Source organism: Apodemus sylvaticus, chromosome 9 (assembly GCF_947179515.1).
Source record: "Apodemus sylvaticus chromosome 9, mApoSyl1.1, whole genome shotgun sequence".
Taxonomy (NCBI): Eukaryota; Metazoa; Chordata; class Mammalia; order Rodentia; family Muridae; genus Apodemus; species Apodemus sylvaticus.
In genome coordinates this window covers 22,032,084-22,056,832 of record NC_067480.1, presented here as the reverse complement: position 1 = coordinate 22,056,832, position 24,749 = coordinate 22,032,084, and the positions used below count along the sequence as shown (strand labels likewise).

At 49.6% G+C, this 24,749-nt stretch overlaps 1 protein-coding gene across 8 annotated transcripts in view; it reads right to left on the bottom strand.

Annotated features, from left to right (window-relative positions):
• Positions 1–2,095: 2,095 nt before the first annotated feature.
• Positions 2,096–24,749, bottom strand: part of Hdac4 (histone deacetylase 4) — a 246,455-nt gene continuing 223,801 nt past the window's right edge. For all 8 annotated transcript variants that reach the window (XM_052192276.1, XM_052192275.1, XM_052192279.1 and 5 more), the window contains 5 exons: positions 22,924–23,042; positions 21,469–21,602; positions 7,896–7,980; positions 6,954–7,095; positions 2,096–6,680 (listed from right to left, as the gene is read on the bottom strand). In XM_052192276.1, coding sequence (XP_052048236.1) covers positions 6,641–6,680; positions 6,954–7,095; positions 7,896–7,980; positions 21,469–21,602; positions 22,924–23,042 — 520 coding nt within the window. In that variant the 3' untranslated portion in view covers positions 2,096–6,640. The remainder of the gene's footprint in view (positions 6,681–6,953; positions 7,096–7,895; positions 7,981–21,468; positions 21,603–22,923; positions 23,043–24,749) is intronic.

Genomic DNA, 24,749 nt, shown 5'->3' with positions numbered 1-24,749 from the left:
TCTGCCATCCAGCTTCCAGCCATTTCCCCTCTAGGCATCCTGATGCAGTTACTGGCTCAGGGTGCTGTGTGTGCCTTCTGCCTTCTTGATGGCGGGCCTAGGAAGCAGGTCCATGGACAGGGCCCAACAGTACACAGCTACAGTAAGAACACAGTGGGATGAGCACATACTGGGCCAGGAGTCTTTGTGGCTCAGAAAGCCTATAGCTGCCCTGTAGGGCTGATGAAGAAATTAACCTAAGGAACCCAGGGAGAGGGGTCCCACTTTCTAAGTTTGAATCCCCCAGATGGCTGAAGGGTCCACATTCATGAGTAGCATGGCCTCAATTCATCTTCCTGTGGGTCAGGGTTTGGGACTCAGGTGGGCAGCTGACTGGGTGAGGCTGATTCTGCAAACCATCCCTGGGTGCTGCTGGAGTAACATTGGCCTCTCTTTCTGGGTGGTGGTGGTGGTGTGTATATGTGTGTTTGTGTGTGCGCGCACCTTTCTTGCTGTGGTATTCTACTGGGCAGGTGTCCTCAGACCTCAGCTTGGCCTGACTCCAGAAGACAGGTCTCTCACAGCAGACCTCCTGTCCTGGTTTCAGGCCTCCCCTCACACAGGGTGTGGCTGTGATGGAACCCCATGGCTCAGTTCCCTATTGGACCCGTTTAGGCCATATTGTGTGTTCCCGCCATCTTGGGTAAATCTAATTCCTAGGCATCTCATGTTAGCTCCAGTGTCCCATTTACAACTCTATCACAATCTGACATCATTGGACTCTTGTCCTACAATCCATGGAGAGGAGATTCACATTCCCCTGCAACTGCTTCCCCAGCAGGGTGGAGCTGTCTTAGATTCCAGGGCACCACTCACTTTGATGCTCAGAATGAACCCTAGGGGAAGTGTCCTTGTCCAGAAACTTATGACAGCTCATCGGCCCCACAATCTTACTGGGCATTTTGCATTCTTGCTGCAGGTGGGCTTCTGCCTACAGTCTGGTCTTTGTGCTTGGTAACTTATAGTACCCCTTCCCCCATCACCAACCTAGGATTTACTTTGCCCAGGCTACACATGACTAGGGGAACTGTTATTGGGGGCTAGGCTGTAAGGCAGTGTAAATGAATGGAGAGAAATAAAGGGGCAGACATATGTCTTTGACACTATCTGGACTGCTGTCTTGGGTGAACTGAGGTTGTTAATGGGCAGGAGGCTCAGCAGAACATACTCTCATAAGTGGGCAGTTTAGCAGGGCCAGCACTCTCATAAGTGGGCAGTTTAGCAGGGAATTTCAGCAGTTCCATCAGTTTGTGGAACTACTGAAACAAACCTTCCAGCTCCATGGCTTCATCCTCCCCAGTGAGGCTTTGATGGGGCTTGGTTCTGACTGAGCGAGGATTTTATTTATAACGCCTAGCCCTTAGGCCCACCTCGGGATACCCTCTCCCAGGCTGCTCTGCTGTAGGCACCACCATGCTGGGCTGAATCAGGAAGGGTCTGCCAACACAGGGAGTGCACCCCTTTCCAGCCCTCAGAGACCTGAAGCCAGGGGCATCCAGGCCCTGCCTGTAACTTGTAACACAGCACGAACAGCTGGGACACGTAAACGGAAATTACAGCTAAGTTTTCTTTTCTTTTTCTTTTCTATTTTTTTCTTTTTGGATTTGGTTTTTTCGAGACAGGGTTTCTCTGTGTAGCCCTGGCTGTCCTGAAACTCACTCTGTAGACCAGACTGGCCTTGAACTCAGAAATCCGCCTGCCTCTGCCTCCCAGAGTGCTGGGGTTACAGGCATGCGCCACCACCACCCGGCTTACAGCTAAGTTTTATATGACCAGGTGGTGTTAGCCTGATAGTAGACGATGCTCTTCTGGAAACCAAACCCCACAAGTGAACCTGAACCACTGGGCATCGGTGTTCACTGTCAGTGGTGGGAACTGGCAGCTTTCATACTGGCTCTGGGCTGAGTGCTCAGCTGGGAAAAGCCTGAGAGGTTGCTGGAGTTCAACCCAAGTGATGAGGCCCAATGATTCTCCAGGGCATAGGAGTCATGGCTCATGGCTCATGGCCCTGGGGCAAACACAAGCTGGGGGAAAGAACACAAGCAGGTAGCAGAGATGGGAGGGCAATTAACGCAGTCTTTATTTACACCACGAGAGCGACAAGAGTGTGATGTGGTACAAACACTGGGCCCGGGAGGTGGAAAGAGGTGACCGCCAGAGGACACCGCCGGTCAGTGAAGCCCACCACACAAAAAACGAAACAAGAATGAGAAAACCAAACATGACCCCCAACCCCGCCAAGAGGAGAAAGCGCCGCGGAGGGGAGGTCCAGACAATCAAAGAGAAAACAGGCTGTTACAGAGTGAAGGCGGTTGTGGCTGTGGAGCACACACAGACAGCTTCATGTCGCAGCGCTCCGGTGGCTTCAACCACACTTCTGTAGTGAGCTCTTGCTGAATGAGGTCAGCCTCCTGCACATACATGGAAGCAGCATGTTTACTGTTCTCACAGATTGGGAAATGGCGCCTCCTCAGTGGAGGGACAGCCCTGACCAAACCTGTCTGCACCCTTTTCTTCCATAGGAGACTTTGATCAATGTGCGGCCAGTGAGGCCATCAAGGCCGGGGGCAGAGCACGCCCGGATCCTTGAGAGGGAGAAATAGTTTCCTCCAGTGCCAAGTGTGGCGTAGACCTAGGGCTCACAAAGGCGGAACCCCAGCCCCGTGTCTTCCAGAAGGAACGAACTCATCAGCACAGTTGTGCTGAGACAGGGACTCACCAGAACCTCAGGTTCTGGACCAGAGGCCAGTGGCAGCAGGCAGGGTGTACCCGGCCCTGGGCGGGGAAAGAAAAGGAGAAAACCAACAAAATAAAAGAAACGCCTCCAGCCAGCTTGACGGGCAGGCAGGAGGGTCTGAATGTGGAGCTTTAGGGCTACAATCGACTCTCTATCGGTTTGTCAAAGGTGCTAGGGAAACTTCTTAACAAGTGTGTAAGTAGTCCTTTTATTTTTCTTACAATAAAAAGTACAATTTCTTAAGAATAAGTTCAGTAAGACTCAAACTCCCCCCTCTTCTCCTTCAAGGTTTTGTTTTACAGAAAAAAATTTCTGCATCTGCAAACATCATGAGAGGGGAAAGAAAGGCATTGTTTCTCCTTCCCCAAAGCTGCCGAGTTTGGCGTGCAAAATCTGTATACAATATAAAGACATGCCGGCGTACGTCCATGCAACCTCCAGGTGTAGGAAACTTAAAAAAATATATTTATATATTTATATCTATATATTTATATATGTATCAATGCCCATAAAATACATGGGCCCAAAGTCTACAAAAAGAAGGATGGAATGAGCACATGGCTGTGACCAGTGAAGAAGGAATGTTCTGAGGAAAGAAACACGACCGAGTCTATCACCAGTGCTGCGGAGACCACTGCAGGATGGTCCTTCCTCTCGGGGACAGATTTGAAAGAAAAGAAAAACTGAAACACTTTGATAAAGCGGCCCTAGAGCCAGAGCCCCGGGATGTCCCTGTGGGGGGTGGCCTTGGGAAGAGCCGCCTGCTGGTGGGGCGTGGGCTCTCAGGATGCAGGTGGAAGACCCTAAGGACACGGCCTTCCTCCGGGCTTCCCTTAAAGGGTGTAAAGTGCTTGCTCAGAGCTCCTTCCCAGCACCCACCAAGGCCTTTGCAGAGGAAGGGAGAAGGTAGAAGATTCAAGGTCCAGGCAGGGGAGTGCCGTGGTCCTGCCCTGGAGGTCAAGGCTGACCTTCTGCCCACCCGCTCGCTGCCTGGGGTGATGGTGGTTGGGAAGGGCCACGCATGTCTTCAAAGGGAAGAAAAGGCTCTATGGTAGGTAATGCTTTCAGCTCACAGGAAGCTGGGGTGAGCTGGCTCCCTGGCCAGGCTCCTGAATCAAAGGGTGACTGAATAGGACCAAAGTGAGCCCCTCTCACAGTACCCTGGCCACGAGTGGCCTGTTACCCATCACCTGGAAAAGAAAGATGAGGCGCACCTCCCACGAGTCGTGGCTGGCACAAGAGGGCAGGTGGCAGGGTATGCAGAAAATGGGCCAAGGTGGCCAGAGGAGCAGACAGCTGGCCTCTATCACCATGCAGTGACAAGCAAGGGAGAGGTTGCGTGGGCTCCCTCAAGTCTGCTCCTTCTGCCAAGGGCCAGAGTAGCCACAGGGAGGGCAGTCAGGCCTGTCCTACGACCTCTCCACCCGCTGTCTAGCTCAGCACTCACAGCAGCCTGGCGATCAAAAGTCCAAGCATGTGTGCTCAGCCTGTCTGATAAAAGCCTGACCCGGTTCCCATCTACCCTGTAAACGCCACCAAATCCAGAAACTTAGTTTGATGTTCCTTCTGAGTATCTCAATTTCCTCTCGCCAGTCTGAACTCCACATACTTTGGAATGAAATTGGTGGCTTTAAGTGCTAGAAAAGAAGTTAGTAGTTAAAAAGTCAGTTGTCATAGGAATAAAAAAAAGAGCAAAGACAAAGACTGGCTGTCCCTCAGGACCCTGTGAGTTCCTGCAGGACCAGGACAAGGGCCTGGTTCACAGGCTATAACACCCAGGGCTGTAGTAGAGCCAGAGTCCAGGTTATGAGGCCGCAATGGAAATTCCTGAACAGGTGCAGGGCCAGGCTCTGGGCCAGGCGCTCATGGACACGCCGCAGAGGTCTTTGGGAAACTAGAGCTGGAGTTCTATCCTGACGGAGTGGTCACAAGTCCACACTCTCTAATGCCAACCACCCTCACGGCTCACGCGGCCTGCACGCCCTGTAATACTACTAGTGTTGCAGGGCAGAAGCCCCTGGCTGTGCAGCCCCTGGGTGAGCAGGACGAGACCAGGATGCCACACAGACCTGCTGCCAGTCCCGAGAGGTTTGCTCTAAGAAACCAAGCATGACAGCAGCCGTCCTGCTCAAAGCAGAGCCCTGCCTGCTGTACAAAAAGAAACAAAATCAAACCATGAAAATAACTTTCAGAGCTAAAAAAAAAAAATGTACAAGTAAGAATTTAGAAAGAAAAAGTTTCAGACATTACCACCTTCAGAAAACTGCTGAATGGTAAGGAAAAAATGTAAAATCCACAAAATAATGTTTTCTTCAGGATCTTTTTGTGAAAAATTCATACAAAAATCAACAGCAAGTTTATATCTTTTGCTATAAAAACTCATCAGGTACATATGTGCATGGAGGCTTGGAGAGGGCAGAGCTTCTGTTAGAAAATAATTAAAATTAAAGTACAAATTGGTAGGGAAGTTGCCCAGGGGTGAACATGCTGGCAATCTGGAAGCTGGCCAAGCTGGAGCTCAGAATCCTTGGGCTTCGTCCAGACCCCAGCCCTCAGCACCTCAGAGCTAACACACATGTCTTTCACCTGCCAGGACCGCTGCGGTCTGGATTTATTATATATATTTATATATACTTTGTCTATAAATGCATTATAAATATTTTATCAAGATCTCATAAGAATCAAGTTTCTTAGCTTGGAATACAGTGGAATATATATTATACATATATATATATATTTATTTATACCTAAAATTTAAGCAATACTTCATGCTACCTGCTTTTAATGAAAAGCATTCCGATCGTTAACACTGCAGCGTGCCTACGACATGCTCCACAACCGAATGGCGATGCTCGACTGCTAAGTGACGGATGAGGAAAGAACACTTTGGATCCGTTTAGAACGTGTTAGACTTCAAAACTGCCGGCGGTGGCGGTCGCTGCTTTTTGGAACTACCTCATCTTCCTTAAACGGCGATCAAACCAAGCAAGGCTGGCTGTCCTTTGGCCCTGGGGACAGTGGCTGGTGCCCACTCTTGTAATGCCAGGCCGGCATCACCAGGCTCAGCCAGCCACAGGACACGGTCACACCAATTCTCAGTGGTGTTTTTTTTTGTTTTGTTTTGTTTTTTTCTCTTAAGGCATTGTTCCTCAGACTTCAGAAAACCCAGCCACAAAAAAATTCCATCAGAGCAATAAAAAAAGGCACAAACTCGCATCTTCCGATGGCTCCGAGAAGCCTCAGCTGACTCCAGGCTCACATTTCTGTTCTGTCCAGTTTTTTTTTCTTTTAAAGTTTCTTCCAACTCTGTCCCTCACTAAGCTGTGAACCCCCACAGCACCCCACTAAGGTTCACAAGGCAGGCCAGAGCCATAGAAAACTGTTTTGTTTTCTTGTTAAAAAAAAAGCTACAAGATGAGTTGAGTGGTTTACACGGAGACTGTGGGATTGTGGGTAAGAATCAAATGTTAAGCACCAGTTTTAATCAAGTTTGTTCTGTATTATTAGATCTTTGATTTTCATTTTCCTCTTGTCAACTCGATTTGGCAACTTGACCCAAATTGCCACAAGCTTCTTCCTTCGTGGCTTCCCCGGGGGAACCCACCACGTGTGCTTGGCTTCCGCGTGTCTGTGTGCCCGTGTGTAGCACGCTGTTCTGTGTTCCATGTGATCTGCCACACCCTGTGTTTGTGTGCGTCTCCAGACCTGTGGTCCAGGGCGGCAGAAAGGCCTCCCGCTGCTGCTCCACGCCTGCTGGCCCTTTGCACTCAGAGCGAGCACCAAGGCAGGGCGCAGGAGTGACACGGGAAAGTTTCCTGGCTGAGCTTCAAGACAGACAAACAAAGGAGAGGACAGCAGCTTGGGCTACAGTGGGGGCTCCTCCTCCATGGGCTCCTCCTCAGACCTGCAGAGAAAAGGCAGGGTGCATGCTGGATGAGGGAGGGCCTGTGCAATCAGGTTCCCTTTCCTACAGAGTCGTCAAGATCCCCGCCCCACCAAGGTGCAAGCCCTTTCTTGATAGACAGCATAGTTTGTAGAGTCAGTGGGTGTGCCACCAACTGCCCTGTCCCTACAGGGCAAGCCTGGCTCAAGACTGTGCGCACACAGGAAGATTCTGTCCGGTCCTCACGCACAGGTGTGCTCAGCAGGCCGTACAGACGCACGGACAGGGACTCACCTCTTCTCAGCAGGTTTGACGCCCACAGACAACGAGGCCATGGCGGTGACTGTCTCAGCTTCTTCATTCTCACACTTCTGTGCCTCAATCAAAGAGTGCCCCACTGTGGAGGACAGACGCTGCAGGCAGCGCCAGTACTTGCCTGGAGGAGAGGGGGAACACTCAGTGACTCCCCACTTCTGCAGATTAATGGGGTCCTACGGAGACTCACTTGTGCCTGAAAAGTGCCTTTCAAAAGAGTGCTGGCTGGCAACACCCTCACAAACACTGGCCTTTGTGGTGGAGTTCTGCATGACAGGCCATCTGAACACAGGGCTGTGGACTGTTGTGGGTGACTGTGATGTGGTTCTCCATGTTCATGGGACCCTGCTGTGCTGTGGGGGACCAGAAATTCTGAGAGCAGCCATATGGAGACCTGCAGGCATGTCTAGACTTAGGGAGTTCCTACCCGGAGCCTTATATATGCTGTGGATATATCACATCTAAGTTCAGCACTGGGAGCCCTGCCTAAGCAGCTTTTAGAATCAGGGGCATTAGCTCAAATAGTTTTGAAAGCAGAACTAAATGGTCCAGTAGGGAGCTGGGTGTGCATCATCTATGTGAGCTTATGAGTGTATCAGAGAGCCAGGCAAGGAGTGGCAGGCGTACCTGAGGCAGGGTGATGTGTGGGTGTCTGGCTGTGTACTTGTTGCCTGGCAATTGTTTAAATGGGGTGTAAGTTCTATACTGTGCGAAGTACCTCTGGCATGACACAGATTTTTCAGTCCAAGTGAGTTCGGTGCAACTGAACCCAGTAGCTTGAGACCATTGCTGCCCAGATTCTTTTGACACCTGTACAGTAGGACCTGGTTCTGGGAGTCTCTACTGGCTCATCACATGCCAGGGAAGTTGAGGCCTTGTGCTCATGCCCTGGGTCCCCATGATGACTTGGCCAGCACTTACTGTGGATGTCCATCACTTTCTCCATGGAGTGGATGGCATTGGCATTGGGTCTCTGATGTAGAACTTTTTCTGGCAGAGGCTCAAGCTGTAAGAGAGACATAGATCTATTATTATGGCAAATGACCAGTGTATAATCTATGTGTATATTAAGTGGTGTCTACTAGAGACAGTACTTCACTCCCAAAGATATAGTCATTTGTAGGGAAGAAGTAACTCTAAAAAGCCAGTCTCACTTGGTAATTTTTTTTTTTAAAAAAAGACTTCCTACAGGTAGTTTCTCCTTAGGGTACGCTGGAGTATATTCATGGGTTCCCAGGAGGAGGACAGGCAGGAGTAGGCTGCACACAGGATGCCAGTTTGGCATTATCTGTGTGTGCCACTGAGAGCAGAGGGAGGAAGCTATACTTGCAGGACCTGGCCTGAATGTCCAAGGTCTCTGCGTCTGGCTTTTCTCACACATACAGAGGGTGGAGAGAAGTGAGGAGGCCTCTCACAGATGAAACTCCTAACAATAGGGCATAAAGTCCTAAGTAGCAGGGCCCCAGGGCAGCAACAACAGCTGTACGAACAAGCCTACAGACCAGGGAGACCAACAAAGGAAGAGCCAGAGCCAGTCCCAAAGGGAACCTGATTTTACCTCACCTCTGGGTGGACGCTCCCTGAGAGTTTGCCTGACTTCAATCTGCCTAGACCTGTCTTTAGCTGCTAGACATCCCTGGCCAAAGCCACTGCAGCCCAGTGTGACATCCATCCCCAACTGGACTGAACATGAGTGCTGCCAACTACAACCCAGGAAGCACGACCTTCTAACCAAAGACACTTCTTAACCAAGAGCCAGCTGGAGCCTGGGGCAGGTAGAGCCGACATGGCACCCTCAAGCCATTCACCAACAAAAGAAACAATGGCTGGTACCACGGTGGGCAGGAAAGCACTAGAGAAACGTGCAGCACTCCATGAAGCCACAATTAGAGCCTGCTAAGTACAAGCTGCAGGGACACCAGAGGACGACGCACAGGGTTGATTGGAATAGTGTCATCAAGCAGCAGCAGGTAACTGAGTGAGTGCGCATGTGCAGACACATCTACAGCATGCTAAGGATTCCAGGAGGTAGAACTACTGCTCTTCTACTTGCACCTCTGCAGGGGAAGAGCTGCCTTCAAATGAAGGCTGGTGACTGAGGTCAACACTGCACTGTGTAGCCTCAAGGTATATTGTTGACAATGGACACTGGCATCTCCCTCCCCTAGTCTACTGCCACTAGCAAAACCTCACCCTTAATTTCCATACTGCTTTGAGAGGAGGATTTGTTTGGCTCAGGGCCCAGGGCTCAGGAAATCCTGGTGGGAGGTACAACAACAAGAGCAGCCTCACAGGCCCTCACAGGCTATCAGGTAGGAACACAGGTGTGAGCACAACTGCCAGTAACCCTTGGGCCCCTCAGCCAAAACTTCCCCAACAGTGCTCAAACACACACGCTTATAAGAGGCATTTCATGCTTACACGGGCCAACATAAACTGGACATTTTATGTATCCTGACCAAAACTTCCTGAAGTCATCAGAATTGTGAAAAGCAATTGGGAGGTGAGAAGTCTATGACAGGCAGAGGGGACCAATGGATGCAAAAGAACCCAGAACAGATGGTGGGTGGGACAGAGCAAGGGCCCCCTTAAGCACTGGTGACATCCAGACATAGTTGGAGTTCTGTGTATTCCACAGGGGAGAACCAGTTTTCAGGCTATGACAAAGACTCATGTAGTGGAAAGGCTGGTTGACAAGATTTCTGAGTGGTGTGTAGGAACATAGGCACTGTCACTGATGCCATCTCCCAAAATCAAAGTCCTTTCAGATTATCATGAACTGCAATTACACCTGTTCAATGTGCTTTCAATGATGAACCTGACCTGGTAGACAGGGAACCACAGAGCTCCAGTCCTGTGTGTAACAGTACTGTGTGTAATTATTGGAACATAGTAGGCTGGGAGGTCCAATCCCTGATGCTGCAGCCAAAGGCACAAGGTGGAGCAGAAGCCACAGTGTTCAGGAGGGAGGCCCTGGAAAACTTCAATGAGCACTGAGGGAAGAAATGACCATTGACTCTGCAGAGCTGGAAAATCCCAGGCCCAGGCAGGGAAGAGCCCCTCACAGGGACAGCAAAACCAGAAATCTATAGGTATTTGCAAACAAATCACAGACTATTGAAGGCAGACTCCAACGTCTGAAAACAGCTAGGGAAAGCAGATCATCTCCACAGTGGGTGTGGGAGGCATCTACAGCAAGGGAAGCGAAGCGACTTGATATTGCTTTGTACCAAGACGAGACCCTGGCAACCTGGGATCATACGACAGCGAAACTGTCACTACCAACAAGATGAAACAAAGGTATCTTCCGAAGCAAAGTGGGATGCGGCCCACACTGGCCCTTTTCCTAGAGAAAACCCACAGGATATTCCTGAGACACAGTAAGAATGTCCTGCAGAAGGCAGGAAATGAGGAATAATAGGGAAAGAGTCTGAGTGCCATGTGGCTCAGACCCAAAGTGGGTGACACATGACAACAACAAAAATGTCCAATCCGTGAAATGAAGTAAGTGAGGGAAAGGCATGCAGCCCAGGAGGGACTGGGACAGGCTGCCAGTTGGCAGAGAAACATGCAAGACCTACTTAAGTTAGAATTTCTGAAGAACAACAGTTTCTTAGATATACAGAGGTCTGCTCATTCTGTAGATTTCAGAGAGGTCACTGTGGTCCAGGTCTTGGCTCACTCAGGATGATGATACCTCTTGACCCTGCTGAGGATACTGGCCCACGGTGTGGGTGCCTGATACACACCTTTCAACTGGGCACTGGGAACATAGGGGACTTTGATATTAAAAGACAGCAAGGAAGGGCACTTGGGAGCTACAAGACAAGCCAGATATAATGAGTCTGGGTAAGTGAGTGAAGGAGCCGGAAGGGACCAAGTTCCCATCTACAGCAGATGGCTGGTGTAGAAACAGAACCCAGCTTTGGGTTATTTAGCAAGGATGCATATAAAATCCTAGAGGGCAGTTGGAAGCCAACAACAAAAACTAAAGTTGTTAGGTACAGCTGGCCAAAAGAAGGCCAGGTGGCATCTTAAGTGGCTGGATGTAAAGAAGGCTGCACGATCACAGCAGATCTTCAGTTCACCCAAAGAGCAGGACACTTGATACTATCTTTAGTCAGACTGTCTTAAGGTGGGTAGTACTGATAAGAGACACAAAGAAACACTCATCATGATGGGAGATACCAAGAGGCAGTTTTAAGGCATAGCAGACAAAGCAGGGCAGGAAGCAGGAGTGACTAAGAGACTGGCAAGCTTACTTGGTGGACATATGTGATTCCAAAAACATGGACTATCTGTGTTGACGGACCACAGCGGTAGCCCATTGGGGCCACCCCTGCCAAAGGAGGTATCCTTTTTGAAGGACAACAGTCTGTTAGGAATTGGTAACAGAGACCATGAATGTTCTCTCTCTCTCTCTCTCTCTCTCTCTCTCTCTCTCTCTCTCTCTCTCTCTCTCTCTCACACACACACACACACACACACACACACACACACACAGGGGAGGTGACTCAGTGGATAGTGTATGTTGTGTAAGCATGCGTGAGGACCTGAGTTTAAGTTTACATCTCACAGACCCAAGGCCCTTTGAGGATAGGAAGCAAAGGAAGACCCTCAGATATGGGGTCATGGTTGCAGTGCAGATGTAGAGTGTGTGTGTGTGATCACTTAAGACAATACCCAGGTCACACTTATAATCACTTTGGGGTAAGGTGTATGCAACAGGGCATGTTCACAAAGTTCACCAGAAGGCTGTAGAGGTTTTCCAAGACCCCTGGTCTCTCAGCTCCCTTAGGGCCTCCCTTGAATCGTACTTTCCCTAGGTTAACTTAAGTCTGATGGCACGTCCAGGGGCACCCTAGGCCATGTGCTGCTGTGTGTAGCACGCTCCCCACGCTCATAGCTTATGTGCTGCCCAAAGCCCCAGCCAAGCTCTCCATCTTTATTTAGAGTTATGCTAGCACTGTTTTGAGTATCTAGGACCTGCCTCCCCCAGGCACTGGTTTGCCTGTGCAGTACAGTGCAGACCACCCAGGGCTCCAGGGCTTCCTCTCAGCAGGAGTCTACAAAGAATCGACACAGGAGCTAGCCATGTCTGTTCTCTGCCTGTGCCACCTGCTTAGAAATCTTTCCCAACTGCGTTTTCTTTCCCTTTTCTAGAAAAGATTGCCCCATGAAAGCTGACATGAAAACTGGAAGGGGTGAGTATGGTGGCCTTTCAGCAGTGAGATGCTCTGTGTCCCCAAGAGAAAGGACACAGGACAGAGAGGGCTCGTCCTCAGTGATGAAGCTTCTATGTGTTTCCTTCAGACCAGAGGAAGGATCAGACGGCAGCAAGTGGACACTCGGGATCTTATGGTGAGTGGCACTCCAGGCAGGGGGCCAATCTGTGTATACAACTATGTTTAAAGGTCTGTCCAGTGTCACGTGTCAAGCACCTAATGCATGACCCCTCTAGTCCAGTGATGGGAAAGTGGGAGCAGGGAAGGAACTTAGCCCACGCATAGGAAATGCCAACCCTTTCCTAACCGAATACTGTTCTTCTGTCTGTTACAGTGCTTATCAACTGTGGGTTTCTATGGCATCTAAAGTCTAAGGTGCTTCAGTCACATCTACTCTTGTCACCCACACTCAACCCCCCCTCCACCAGAGGCCCCTTCCTCTCCCTAACAGTCTTCCTTCCCCTGCCACATCTTGCTCTCATTGTTTCCACGTTTCACATGTATAGCACTGTGTGATGGCTGCCTATTCTACTCCATGCTTGTGTATGTTTGTTTGTACTGGTGCCATATTGTTCTCACACCCGGGCTGAGTAAGGACAGAACACAAAGGAAATGTTACAGACATGTCTTCTTGAGGAACAAATAAGAACGGAGAGTACACTGGCCCAGATGTGACTGATATTCTTTCAGATATTGCAGGAGCTTTGAAGCTTCCCTGCACTAGTGATGACTGCTTGTCCATTGGCACCCCTGCTAGAGATTCCTCATGTTGTGGGCACTCTCAAGAGTGCCCTCTTTGATTCTGATGTCTTTCAAACTAATAATAATGAATTTTTTTTAAAAAAAGAAGAACGTAAAGTACTAGGAAAGAAGTATAGAGTTCAACAGAACACTAGAAAGATCACACATAATAACCGAGTTAGACGAATTTCTGGCCACCAAAGATGGCTCAGTATAAGTTAAGTGATGGCGTAGTAATGTAGCACAGAAACAGAACCACAGGAAAGCATGTGATTGCTTCAGTAGATGCAGAGACAGTCTCTGGCAAAATTTAACGTCATGTCCTAGCAGGGGTGTGGAGGATGCTTCAGCAGATAGTAACACTACCAGTGCAGTGAAGGCCACTCATGACAGACCCATTGCTGCCCACCACCACACATTCAAATCAGCATCTGCAATCTTAGCCAGGGCAACAGGACAAGAGAAAGAAACAAAAGACACAAACAGTAAAGGAATAAGTCATGCTAGCCCTGTCTCTACAACACCTCTGTACTTTAAGTCATGCTATCCCTGTCTCTACAACACCTCTATACTTTAAGTCATACTATCCCTGTCTCTACAACACCTCTATACTTCAGGTTTTTCTCTGATTTTTTAAAATTGAGTTTATTTAATGATTCCCTTCCTCATAACCCAGTATCAGCCCTTCCTCTCCTCCCAGTACCCCTCTCATAGGTTCTCCTTCATTCTCCCTTCCCCTTCTCTTTTGAGAAGGGCAAGCCCTCTCTGGGTGTCCACCCCTCTTCTACCCCCACACTTTAAAAATTTTAAAGACTCTACCAAAAAATTCTTGGATCTGATAAATACCGTAAGCAAAAGAAGATACAAAAGTCAACATAGAAATCAGTACTTTTAAGTATACATTAACAAATCTGCTAAGGAAAAAACAAAAAATAATTCTATTCATAAGTCTGTTCAAAACTGAAAATAAAGATGTGAGATACAGCTATAACGGAAGTCATGCAACAGTGAAGCAAAAAAGCCCAGAAATGGAAAGACTGTCCACATTCATCAATTGGGAAACTCGGCAACGGTTGTATTACTGAAAGCTATCTTCAGACTTAACGTAGTTCCTATCTAAATTCCGATGACATTCATTACACAGTCCGGAAATTCAGCTGGAAACACAGAGGCACCGTGCAGTCAAAGCAATTCTCAACAGAAATGAATATTAGAAGCACAGCTCGCCCTCATACAGTGCACCAGAGCCGCAGGAGCAAAAGCCGTGTGGTTGTTCCTGGATTCAAAGCTATTTATTGAGCAATCTAGAAAGTGCTAATTACAGCTCTGGAAACCTGGAATCTATCAGTGCACAAGACGTGGCCCCCAGCATTATATAACCCAGGGAGACGCCGTGCGGCAATCACAAAGCAAGTGCCGCACGGACAGTGGGGACAGAGCTATGAGGAACAGCAGAGCCGAGTGACAGGCTCTGATCCAACACTTAGTGTGGCCTCCTGACACACATCCCAGGTTTCAGAGGCCGAGGAAAGCTGCGTGGAGCTGCTTCTGCAGGGTCCCCTGCACTGGCTCTGCCACAGCACACCTGGCAGCCTTCCCGACGGCTGACCTGAAATGAGGCTCACAAGATGATGTCTGCTCTAGTGTGGGTCTACCTAGCTGTGCTTTCTACACTGGAACTCAGGAAGAGATTCTCATGGGCACCCAAGGCCAGTCAGAACCACTCAAATGTCACTTGCTTTTCATGGTTGGCAGTATATGAGTCTTCCATCCTCACTCTCTCTTGTCAAAGCAAAACTCCTGGAAAGAAACACTTACATCCCTTCTAGATCCTGGAATCTATGCATTAGTCCTGTGAGCTCAGGCCTCAGCCTGACAGTCAGGGCCCTGGGTCAACCGTCCACAGGAGCACTGCCCCTCCCTTCTCAGGAGCGAAGGCACGTCCATTCTTTCCAGGAACCCTGACTCAGGCCTCTCTGCCACACCCTATTGGCCAAACACCAGCAGCAGGCTTGCAGCCAGCTCCTCTTCTGGGCTCTAGCTGCACACTGAATTTCCAGTTGAGTTTTATCAGGAAACTGATATAACTGTGTCCAAAGAGCCCAGGGTTTCCTTTTGTTCCTTCTCCTTGCTCCGGATCTACACCTAACCCACAGGAAGTGGCCCTGCTCTGCCTTTGGAGTTACCTACGACTCAACATCATGGAGGCTGCTGTAACTGCCTGGTCCAAGCTCTGCTCTGTGGGGGTCAAAGGGTTGTCATCCTGAAGGCAGACTAATTCACCGATCTACTGCCAGGCTTCTAATTAGCAGAGGCCTCTGTCAGGTATGTGAGCAAACCCTTTGTCAGGGTGGTAGATTCAGAACCACAGTAGGGTTCTCCACTGTCTTTGTCACAGAGTCACAGAGTCGCAGTGTCAGTGGTTTAGGAATAGACTCACTTCCGAGGCTGTAACCTAAGGCCCTTGCCCTGACCCAGCTCCAAGGACTTGAGTCTGTGCTTTCAGAATGTCGCTCACTTTGCTGGGGCATCTGGGCCTAGGCAGGAGGTCATAAACTTCCGTCTTAAGCAGATTCCAGCAATGGGGGAATCACTAGATCCCTCTGTCCTCCAGATCTTTCTCTGGTTGGCCCCAGGATGTCAATCCTTATAAGAGCACGTGTTCAGGCCAATGGGTTCTTGGTGAGTCTGTGGCCATAGGGCTAGCTGGTTTCAGTCTGGACATTTTCTCATATTCTCACCCCCTCCAAGCCAGACCACGCCTTTCTCTTACTTCCAAGGAGGACAGATATTCTCTGAACCAGTGTTTGACCCCACACCCAGGAGCCCAAGCTGCCTTCTGAGGCTCCCTCTCATCCACTGGTCCCTGCCTGCATCAGTTTCATCTTGCACACCTCCACATCAAGGGAACCATTTGCATATGGCTTTAGCCCCCTCCTCTGCAGAGGAGCTCTTCCACTGAGTCTCTGTCTGACCCCCTTCCAGGCCTAGAAGATCTGTCTAGTTCTCCAAGGGCACCCAGACGACATGCGTTCAGCCCCAGGGCCAGCAGATGCTGTTCCTCAGACCTGCTCCTCAGGGTTGTTCCCTTCTCTGAGAAGCTGCAGGTCTAGCCTCTCCACGCGGCAATAGCAAAACAGGACCTATCTGCCTGGCAAAGAAAACAGCTCAATGTCAGGAACTGTTGGTGACACAGCAGGGCCTAAGTGTGTATTTGTGATCAGGTAATCACTGTGGACATAGGTCTTTCCTGTGAACATGAAAAACCTTCAGAACAGGATGAGTAAATTTTGAGTTTTGGGGAAAAAAACAAAAACAAACCAGCACATAAATTATAACAGAACTAAAATTTATGGTTCCCTTTGAAAAAAGGTTAGAGGACCTGGTCTTGTTCTATAATGGAGGCCCACACAGGCCCCATGCAGAAGCCAACTCTGGGATCTGGAGGCCAAGCTCAAGCTCAGCTTTCCCAAGAGAGCCATGGCACCACAACACAGCTTGGAGGGGCCTCCCAAGCCTGTCTGGTAAAATGGTTCGAGCACAGATCTGCTGTGCAGATTGATGCGAGGCTCTGTGGGCCAGAGACCAAAGCTAGTGCATGGCAAGGGGAGAAGGGAGCAGGAGTCTCCTCCTCCACGCACGCGACTCACTTGAGACAGGATGACAGGACAGCACTCCGATCACCTTTCTCTTGTCTTCTGTGGGATAGCACTGGCCTAATCAGGAATATTGGTGGATCTTCCTAAGACAGCAAACATGCTAGTCCTGGCGGCATCTTGTTGCCCAGGGGAGCCTGGGGCAAGTCTTCGGTAGAAAGGTTATAGGGGATGTGGGGCTTCCTCAGATTAGACAGGATATTAAGAAGGTTGGAAGGTAGCCAGCCAGGAAGGAGCATGTCACCAGTGTCCTACATTTCAGACAGACTGGTTGTAGCCATGTGGGGAGTCCTTATGAGGTGCAGACCCATCATAGTGAATGGCCAGTGGGGGACAACACTTGTGCAGGTAGGAGGGGACCAGACACAAGTCACAGATGGCTGTATGTGGCTAAGATGTCTGAAGTGAAGTGTGCGTGTGACTGTATGAAAGCTCACATGGTACCTATGTGTAATGTGGCAACAACCTGACGGAAGCATTGGACCCTCAGCTGGAGCCACCTCCGCTTGTTACACACAACACACGTGCACAATCGCTCATCATGCTTGCCAGGCCTTTCCATATTTGTATTTTACAGCATAGGAGCTTCACCATGACTAGAGGCCGAACTCATGAATGAACATCCTTAAATCTCTCGTCTTATGTCTTCCTCCTGAACATCTTCCAGCTCTGGGATTGGGCTAGAAATGATATGGGCCTGTGAACCCTGAAATGTCACAGAAGAATGAACAACACATGCTAGCCTTCAGAACATCTCTCACAGGGCAGATAATCTTTGCCACTGCCCTGTCCCACCATCCGTGGAAGGCCATGGAGTCCACATGCCTGGCTGCACACAGTGGAGTCCACACAGCATTTAACATGCAGCATGCACACCGGGCATGACTTCCACTGTGGCTGTGAACAGAGGTACTCTGAACTGGCTCCCAGCCATGCTGATCCATAAGTGACACCCACAGTGCAGCTGCCCAGACCTGCACAGCTGGCCACTCTGTCTCCTCTGGCAGTCGAGCTCACTGCAGGCCATCACTATTATCCACAGCTGGCTGCCCAGCATGTAGTTGCCAGACTGCCCAACAGACTGTCTATCGACCTTCATCAAAGGCTGCGGGGCAGACTGAGTCTCTGTCCAACTTTTGTGCATCCATGAAATTTTAAACAGCCCTTAATAAAACTAGTGCTTTTTTCCACCAGAAGAGCAAATGTATGGGGAACAACAGGCCTGGGGCAAAAGTCAAGCTCTTTATTGTAACTTAAAGTACCTAGCACTGAGAGTCTTAACACTTCAGCAAGGGCTGGATATATACATCAGTCATATTTCAACTATGGCAAAGGCAAGAAATGGTCTGGGCTTTCAAAGGCACAGGATTCCATCTGGGGTGGTGGGACCCACAAGCCAGAGAGAAGGACATCTGAGATTACAATGAACACTGTCTACGACAAGGGACAACTGTCAGGATGGGAGAGTCAGCTGTCCTCCACCCCACCTGCCCAGAGCCCTAACTAGCTGCTGTGAGCCTCCACAGGGACAGCTCGGAGCCAATCCACTGGGTGGATCTAGACCCTACTTTTGGAGTGCAGCTCTCCTGCACTCTGCAAGACAGCTCTGGCCACACACTCGTGGGCCTTACCCTGAGCCCGTGCTCATCTCCCAGGTTTGCCACTGGCATGTAGCTTGAGGGGTTGCTAGGTCCCTCATGTGGTAGACACATAGAGTTCAGTTACTTTACTCTTGACCGGAGACACCAGCCTACCAGCCCCACAAGGCTGTATGCAGCCTGCGACTTACTCTTGCTTGTGACAATTGTGTGAGTAGCTCATGTATGTCACTGCAGACTTGCGAATAATTTACTCTTCTGTAGTGCTTGGTTGGAGATGGTTACATTCAGCAAGCATCTGTAAGTATCTGCTTTGAGTCATCACCTTCTTTCCCTAAGACATGCAGTTTCATTTGTAGGTTCTTAGGGTTGGGAGTTGAGGGTGCAGGGTGTCCAGGGCCTACTTCAATAGCACTTGCACACACACACACACATACACACACACACACACACACACACGAACATGTGCGCCTCTGTATGTGTGTGTCCTGGAGCCTCATTCTCAATACCTCCTCAAGAAGCCCATTTGAGTGATAGGCTCCCTTCCTTTCCACTGGCCATTAGCAAAAAAAAAAAAAAAAAAAGCTAGCTCAGTAGTGCTAGCTTCCTGCTGATCTGATTCTGAACCTGGACTGAGGTTCTGTGCTCAGTGCTCTAAGTGACCTCAGCCTCCTGTTCTGCTCCTCTGGGAGATCCTCTACTGTCTTGTTGGTTGAAGTACCCAAGTACCAAGGTACCTGCCTAATCTGGTCAGGGCTGGACTTCCAGCTGGTCGCTCTCCTGAGCATCACATCAAACTTCCTCAACATGTGGTGGAGGCCACAGCTCTGGCTATCTCTTCTTGCCTTCTTCAGTGTCAAACGACCAGCTGTAGGCTGAGCCCCCCTTCCCTGAAGCTCAGGAATTCAGACATACCCTTCGCTCATGCGCCTCCTCCCCAATTCCTTCTTTGCTGCATCCTAGCTTTCTGAGCTCAGCCTCTCCTTGTTGGTCTCCCTGCTGTCTCCTAGTTACCCTGTCCTCTCACACTATCCAGCCCCTCTCCTCTGGATATATACGGAATATTGGGATATATATGGAATATTGGGATATATACAGAATGACACCAAGATGCACAAGAGTCCTCCATTGAGCCACAGACCCCTGACCAGTGCCCATGTCTCTGAACTCCAGTTCCCTGCATCCCGCAGTAGGGTCAGGATATGCAGTACGCTGTGGGAACCTTGGCTTGGCTGCCATCCCTAGGCTTCCTGTAGCACTGAGTACAGTTGCAAGCTGACACCCTGCCAGTGCTCTGAGCACCCACGGGTGCCTGGCTTCCCACTGTGCCAGTGCTCTGAGCCTGCACAGTGTTGGGGACACTTGTGGCTGACTGCTGTCTCTGACTCGCCCCTCAAATACCTGCTCTCTGTTTGAGTTTAGAAGGTTCTCTCATGTCAGCTACAATGGAGGACAGGGAGGCTTGGCATCCATGAGACTAGGAAGTAGGGGGGTGGCTCAGAGTTTGGTCAATGTACCCAGGCCCTGAAGGAAAGACTTGGCTAAGGTATATACCCACTTCCTTTGATGAAGGAGCATCCCACTGATGGCATAGGGGCAGAGTTGTAGTGAGGTGTAACTTGTAGGGTTTCTCTCGTAATGGTGTCCGTGGGGGTGGGGGTGGGGGTGGGGGTGGGGGTGGGGAATAAGCATTTGGTTCCAGAAGCTTACAAGCCATACATAGTGAGGCAGCAATTTCACTCCCCCTCCTACCCTTTCCCCTCTTAGAACGAGACTTGCAGAGCACAGCACACAGATGATGCCCTTGACTATGAGTCTGTGGTAGTCTGTGAACTTCTGACAACTCCCTTCTAGCTCTAGAAGCTCTGTGTCACATGGGCCAACCCTGGGCTGGCAGGTGTTGACAAAGCTGGTAAGAGAGGGTCTTCATTAGGAGCCATCTAGACCATGGCCAACGTGGTGGGGACAGCTCAAGAACTCCTGATGCAGTACTTAGGGCAGCAGTTTCACAAGCCCTGAAGAACAGGGGCAGCAGGGGCTGCAGACCTCGGAGTTGCTGACTCACTTGCCACTATCATCCTGAAGCTGAGGGGCTTGCATGTGACACTTGAGGTCTGGGATGCCAGAGGGTACAGACCCAGCAGCCCCTGGGACGCAGGCTCCAGTACTGAGCTCCTCATTCTGGGCTCACTCCTTCCTAGCACCTAACCTACCCACAAGGGTTCAACGTGATCAAGACCTATGAAGCAAAAATCACATACGTACATTGGGTAACAAATTCACGTTCCAGCCAGAGAGGCCTAGACCAGTGGTTCTTAACCTATGGGTCGTGACCCCTCTGGGGGGCAGAATGGCCCTTTCACAGGGTCAGCAATGACCATTGGAAAATAGAGATTTATATTACAATTCATAATAATAGCTAAGTTATGGTTATAAAGTAGCAACGAAAATAGTAACTTTATGATTGGGGATCACCACACTCTGAGGAATTGTATAAAAGAGTTCCTTTAATACAGCATTAGGAAGGTTGAGAACCATTGACCTAGACAGATACAGATTTGGGAATTCTTCCATGAAGGTTGTGTCAGTTATACCACATATATTAGGGGATTCCAGGGTTATGCGACAACGTCATCTTCATTCTAACCTGAATCTGTACTGGGTCTATGCTGGGTGCAGCTATTAACACCAGGAGCTAGAATGTCAACAAGGGGTCTTCATCAGGCACAGTGGGAGGGAACCCACATGGTGCTCACTCTACTTTACCCTCAAAAGCTTCATGTGACTGATCCACTGAAGATTACTATGCAGGCCAATGTCCCTGACTTCCCTGCAGTACCAGTGGGGCAGTGCAGAAGCCTAACCCATTGCTCCTGAATGCACAGGTAAATGATAGCTGGGCAAAGAGGTCCCAGCCCAGCCCTAAGCTCTACTCAGCTTGAGCATGCTGACTACACCCAAGCATGCAGACAAACTCCCAGAAACCTGACAATACTGGAGATCTGAGGAGTAACACGAGGCCTGGCTAGCACATTATCCTTAACATGAGTGAAACAGGAAGGCTGAACATGCTGTAGCGAGCACCTCTGCGCCCTGGGCCTGCTCTGTCCCTCCTGCTCATCTCTTAGTCCATGGACTGGGTGATAGCTGCAGCCCAATGCTGGGTGAACTGCCCACTCAGGTGGGAGGCAGACGCCTTCTACCATCTGAGGTCTTTGCAGCAGTCTTTTGCCTGTGGTGAGGCATAGCCTGCAGGACCCTGACCACTCCATACCTCATTTCCCAGCAGAGCAGAAACACATGCTTCAGAAGCATCACAGATGGCTGTCAGGTCATGGCCTCCCTCAAGGGCCAGCACTATCCGGCCACCAGCTAAGCCCATCAGCTGTTTTGTCAAGTACCCGAAACCTGCAAAGACAGAGGAACACGTGAGTGGATCACTCCAAATACTCCCCTCAGCACCCCTATGAACATAGGGGTACATAACAGAGGCTAGCTTAACACAGTCATCAGTTTGGCTTTTGGATTGACTGGATTTTGGTTTCAGTGCTGTGTCTTCTCCATCTAAGGCTTTGCACTACCTGTTCCTGGATATCTGATATACAGTGCACATACATATACAAGTGGAAGGCAGCATGCCCATGTCAATGCTGTGTGTGGTCACAGAGCGTTCCCACATCCGTGTCTGGCTATCTGCGTCCATCTAGGGTCACATGGTCTTCTCTGTTTTCACAGCCAACACATATCACTTGCTGGGCATGGGGAAGCTATGCATAGTCAGACAGGCTGATGCAGGTTAGGCACTAGGGAAGGTCTAATAACCAGCCCACTCACAAGACCAGATTCAGATCCACACTAGGCTGTATCTTCTGCTTGCTGTGAGAAGCTAGAGATGGCAAACCCATGTGTCTCTGATGGAAACATTGATACTGGCTTTGGGGTTACAGAGACTGTGGTACATGGATACTCTCTGCCCCTGTGCAACCCCACAGCAGGAGCAATGACAGAAGAGAGGCACTGGTACCCCAAAGGGCACCTCCTGTCTCATTATTCCCTTGCTGGGTCCACATCCACCATGGTGAAGCTGAGAGGCAGACTACACTGTGATTAGCTGCACTGATGGGCAGAGAGGAGAGCAGCTCCAGGATGCCAGGACCTTGACTGAGGAAGGCCCTTGTGCAGTTTCAGGACCCTAGGCTGCCTGTTGCTCCTGATCAGCATGGCTGGGTAACACAGCCAGGCCACTGTGTGACCCAAGGTACCATAGCCCAGAGGCCAGGGCCAGAGGCAGTGCCAGCAAGTTCTTCTGTGGGAAGAAGAAACTATATGATACAAGGCCTCTTAGTTGGTTCCTTCTCTAGCTCTAAAGCCTATAAAGATTAGAAGGCCTACTCCTCAAGCAGAGAACAAAATTCAGCACCAAGCACATGTCAGCTAGGTAGGACTGGGCCATCCTCTGATAGCTGGAGAACAGCTCATGCCCACAGTACAGCTGACAGAACTGATGCATGCCTTTGTGAATTTGATGCTCTTTTGAGTTTCTGTCCTAAGGGTAGAGCTTGTGACTTTCAACTCTCTGCCTCCTGCTGCTCAGGGATTGCTGATGGCTGTGTGCACACATTTGTACTGAGTAAGAAATATGAGATCCCTCTTACTGCCTCACAGGGAACACAAACAATTATGGTGTGAGGAGACATGAAAGTGGGACAGGTAACCTCTGGCTACTTACATTTGGCAGAAAGATTGTACCCTCCAAGAGGTGTGGGGTGGCCCTCCACAGCATCGAAACCCGATGACACCAGTACCACATCTGGGGCAAATTCATTTGCAATTGGCATGACCACCGTTCTGCAAAAGACAAGAGAGGGCATCACTGGATCGGAGAAGGACATGGGCGGGAAAGACTGTAACTGCCAAATACATTGTTCTCTGAGGCTTGTGGCACGCACCTGCTTTCCAATCCCCCATTGGTTAGTGGGCCAAGATCTGGTGGCTCCAGTGGAATTGGAAAGAAATCAATGCAAATGCCCCCTCCCTTCCTCACAACAAGAACATACTTTTCAGGGTTCTCATCTAAGTAAGGCACATTGAGATGACTACTACTGATGTCAACCTGACAAAATCTAGAATTGTGGAGAAAATCCACTGGACATGTGCATGATGGATTATCTAGATTAAATTAGCTACTGGGCTAAGGTACACCAAATGAGGCTGACACCATCCTATAAGCTGGGGCTCTGGACTGCCAAGCAGGCTGACACCTACATGCCCCTCTTCCCTGCTTCCTGACTGTAAATACAGTATAAGCTCATGCCGCAAGCTCTGGCTGCTGACTTTTTGGCCATGATACCCTTGACCTGTGAGTCTAAATACGCCCTTCCTTCCTTAAGCTGCTTTGTCCCAAAAAAGAAGGAAGTAATCAGGATCTACACAATGCTGAGAAGACGCAGGCCCTGGCTAGCTTTCTGCAGCCCTGATGGGGTGCAGTCCATACAGGCTTCCCAAATACCTAACAGAGATCTGGGCCCATAATTGATGGCCATCTATATATGTATGACAGTGAATTAAAGAGAAAAGTTGACTCACAGAATGTCAAAAGGGTAAACTGATATCAGTTGGGAGGACTGTGTAAACATGAGCACCACTGAGGAGTTCAATGCTCAAGCCATCTACCTCTCAACATGAAACCCATCAGCCACGGCCAAGCCATGGTGTAGGGCCACAAACAGATTGCTTCATTAGATGAGGAGTGGTCAACTCCAACTTTCAGTGTCCTTTTGGGGGCCAGCAGGGACCCTGAGAGGCAGATATCTGTGGTCTCACGGCTCTAGCAGGAGTGTTCTGTGCTCCTGGAGCAAATGCGAAAGGTGATTGTGTTGTTTGGTCATGTGACTGCACAGGTAGGGCTGCGAGCCTGTTGGGGCACTTGGCATCTTTCTGGGCTACCTGTTTGTGAAGCTACTTCACTTACTCTGTCCCACCTAGAAGACAACTGTGTCTCATATCCTTTCTAGCACATGTGGTGGGCCTTTATAAACAGTGTGCATGCAGGAGCACATAGGAGGGAAAGACAGATGCACTATGGTTCCTCCTACTACCATGCACTTAACTGCCAAAATAACAATCAACCCCACTTTCTTCTTCAACCTCTCTTACCTATCAAAATTAGCAAGTACCAACTTTAGCCAAAATACACTCATAATACAATGGGACCAACTCAGAGGAATGATTCTAGGTCACACCTTGGCTGCCACTTCCCCTGATTTCAGGGTGGTAGAATACATTCTGTATATCCTGGAGCTCCCAGAGACAGGACAGATAGAGAAAGGCAGAGCACAGTGATGTGGTGTGGTCTTACACGCTACTTCAGTTGGCTTGGCTTTGGTCGGTATGCACAGGTCTCCTAAAAAATATACACATTCAACCCCAGGTAACTGGAACCTACACAGGTATTCCAGGTGTCCCAGGACAAAGTGGGACAACTGTGGAGGGATTAGGCTTCTGCTGCTCTGGAGGTGTAGACAGCATAGTGTCTCCTGGAATTGCTTGTTTCAG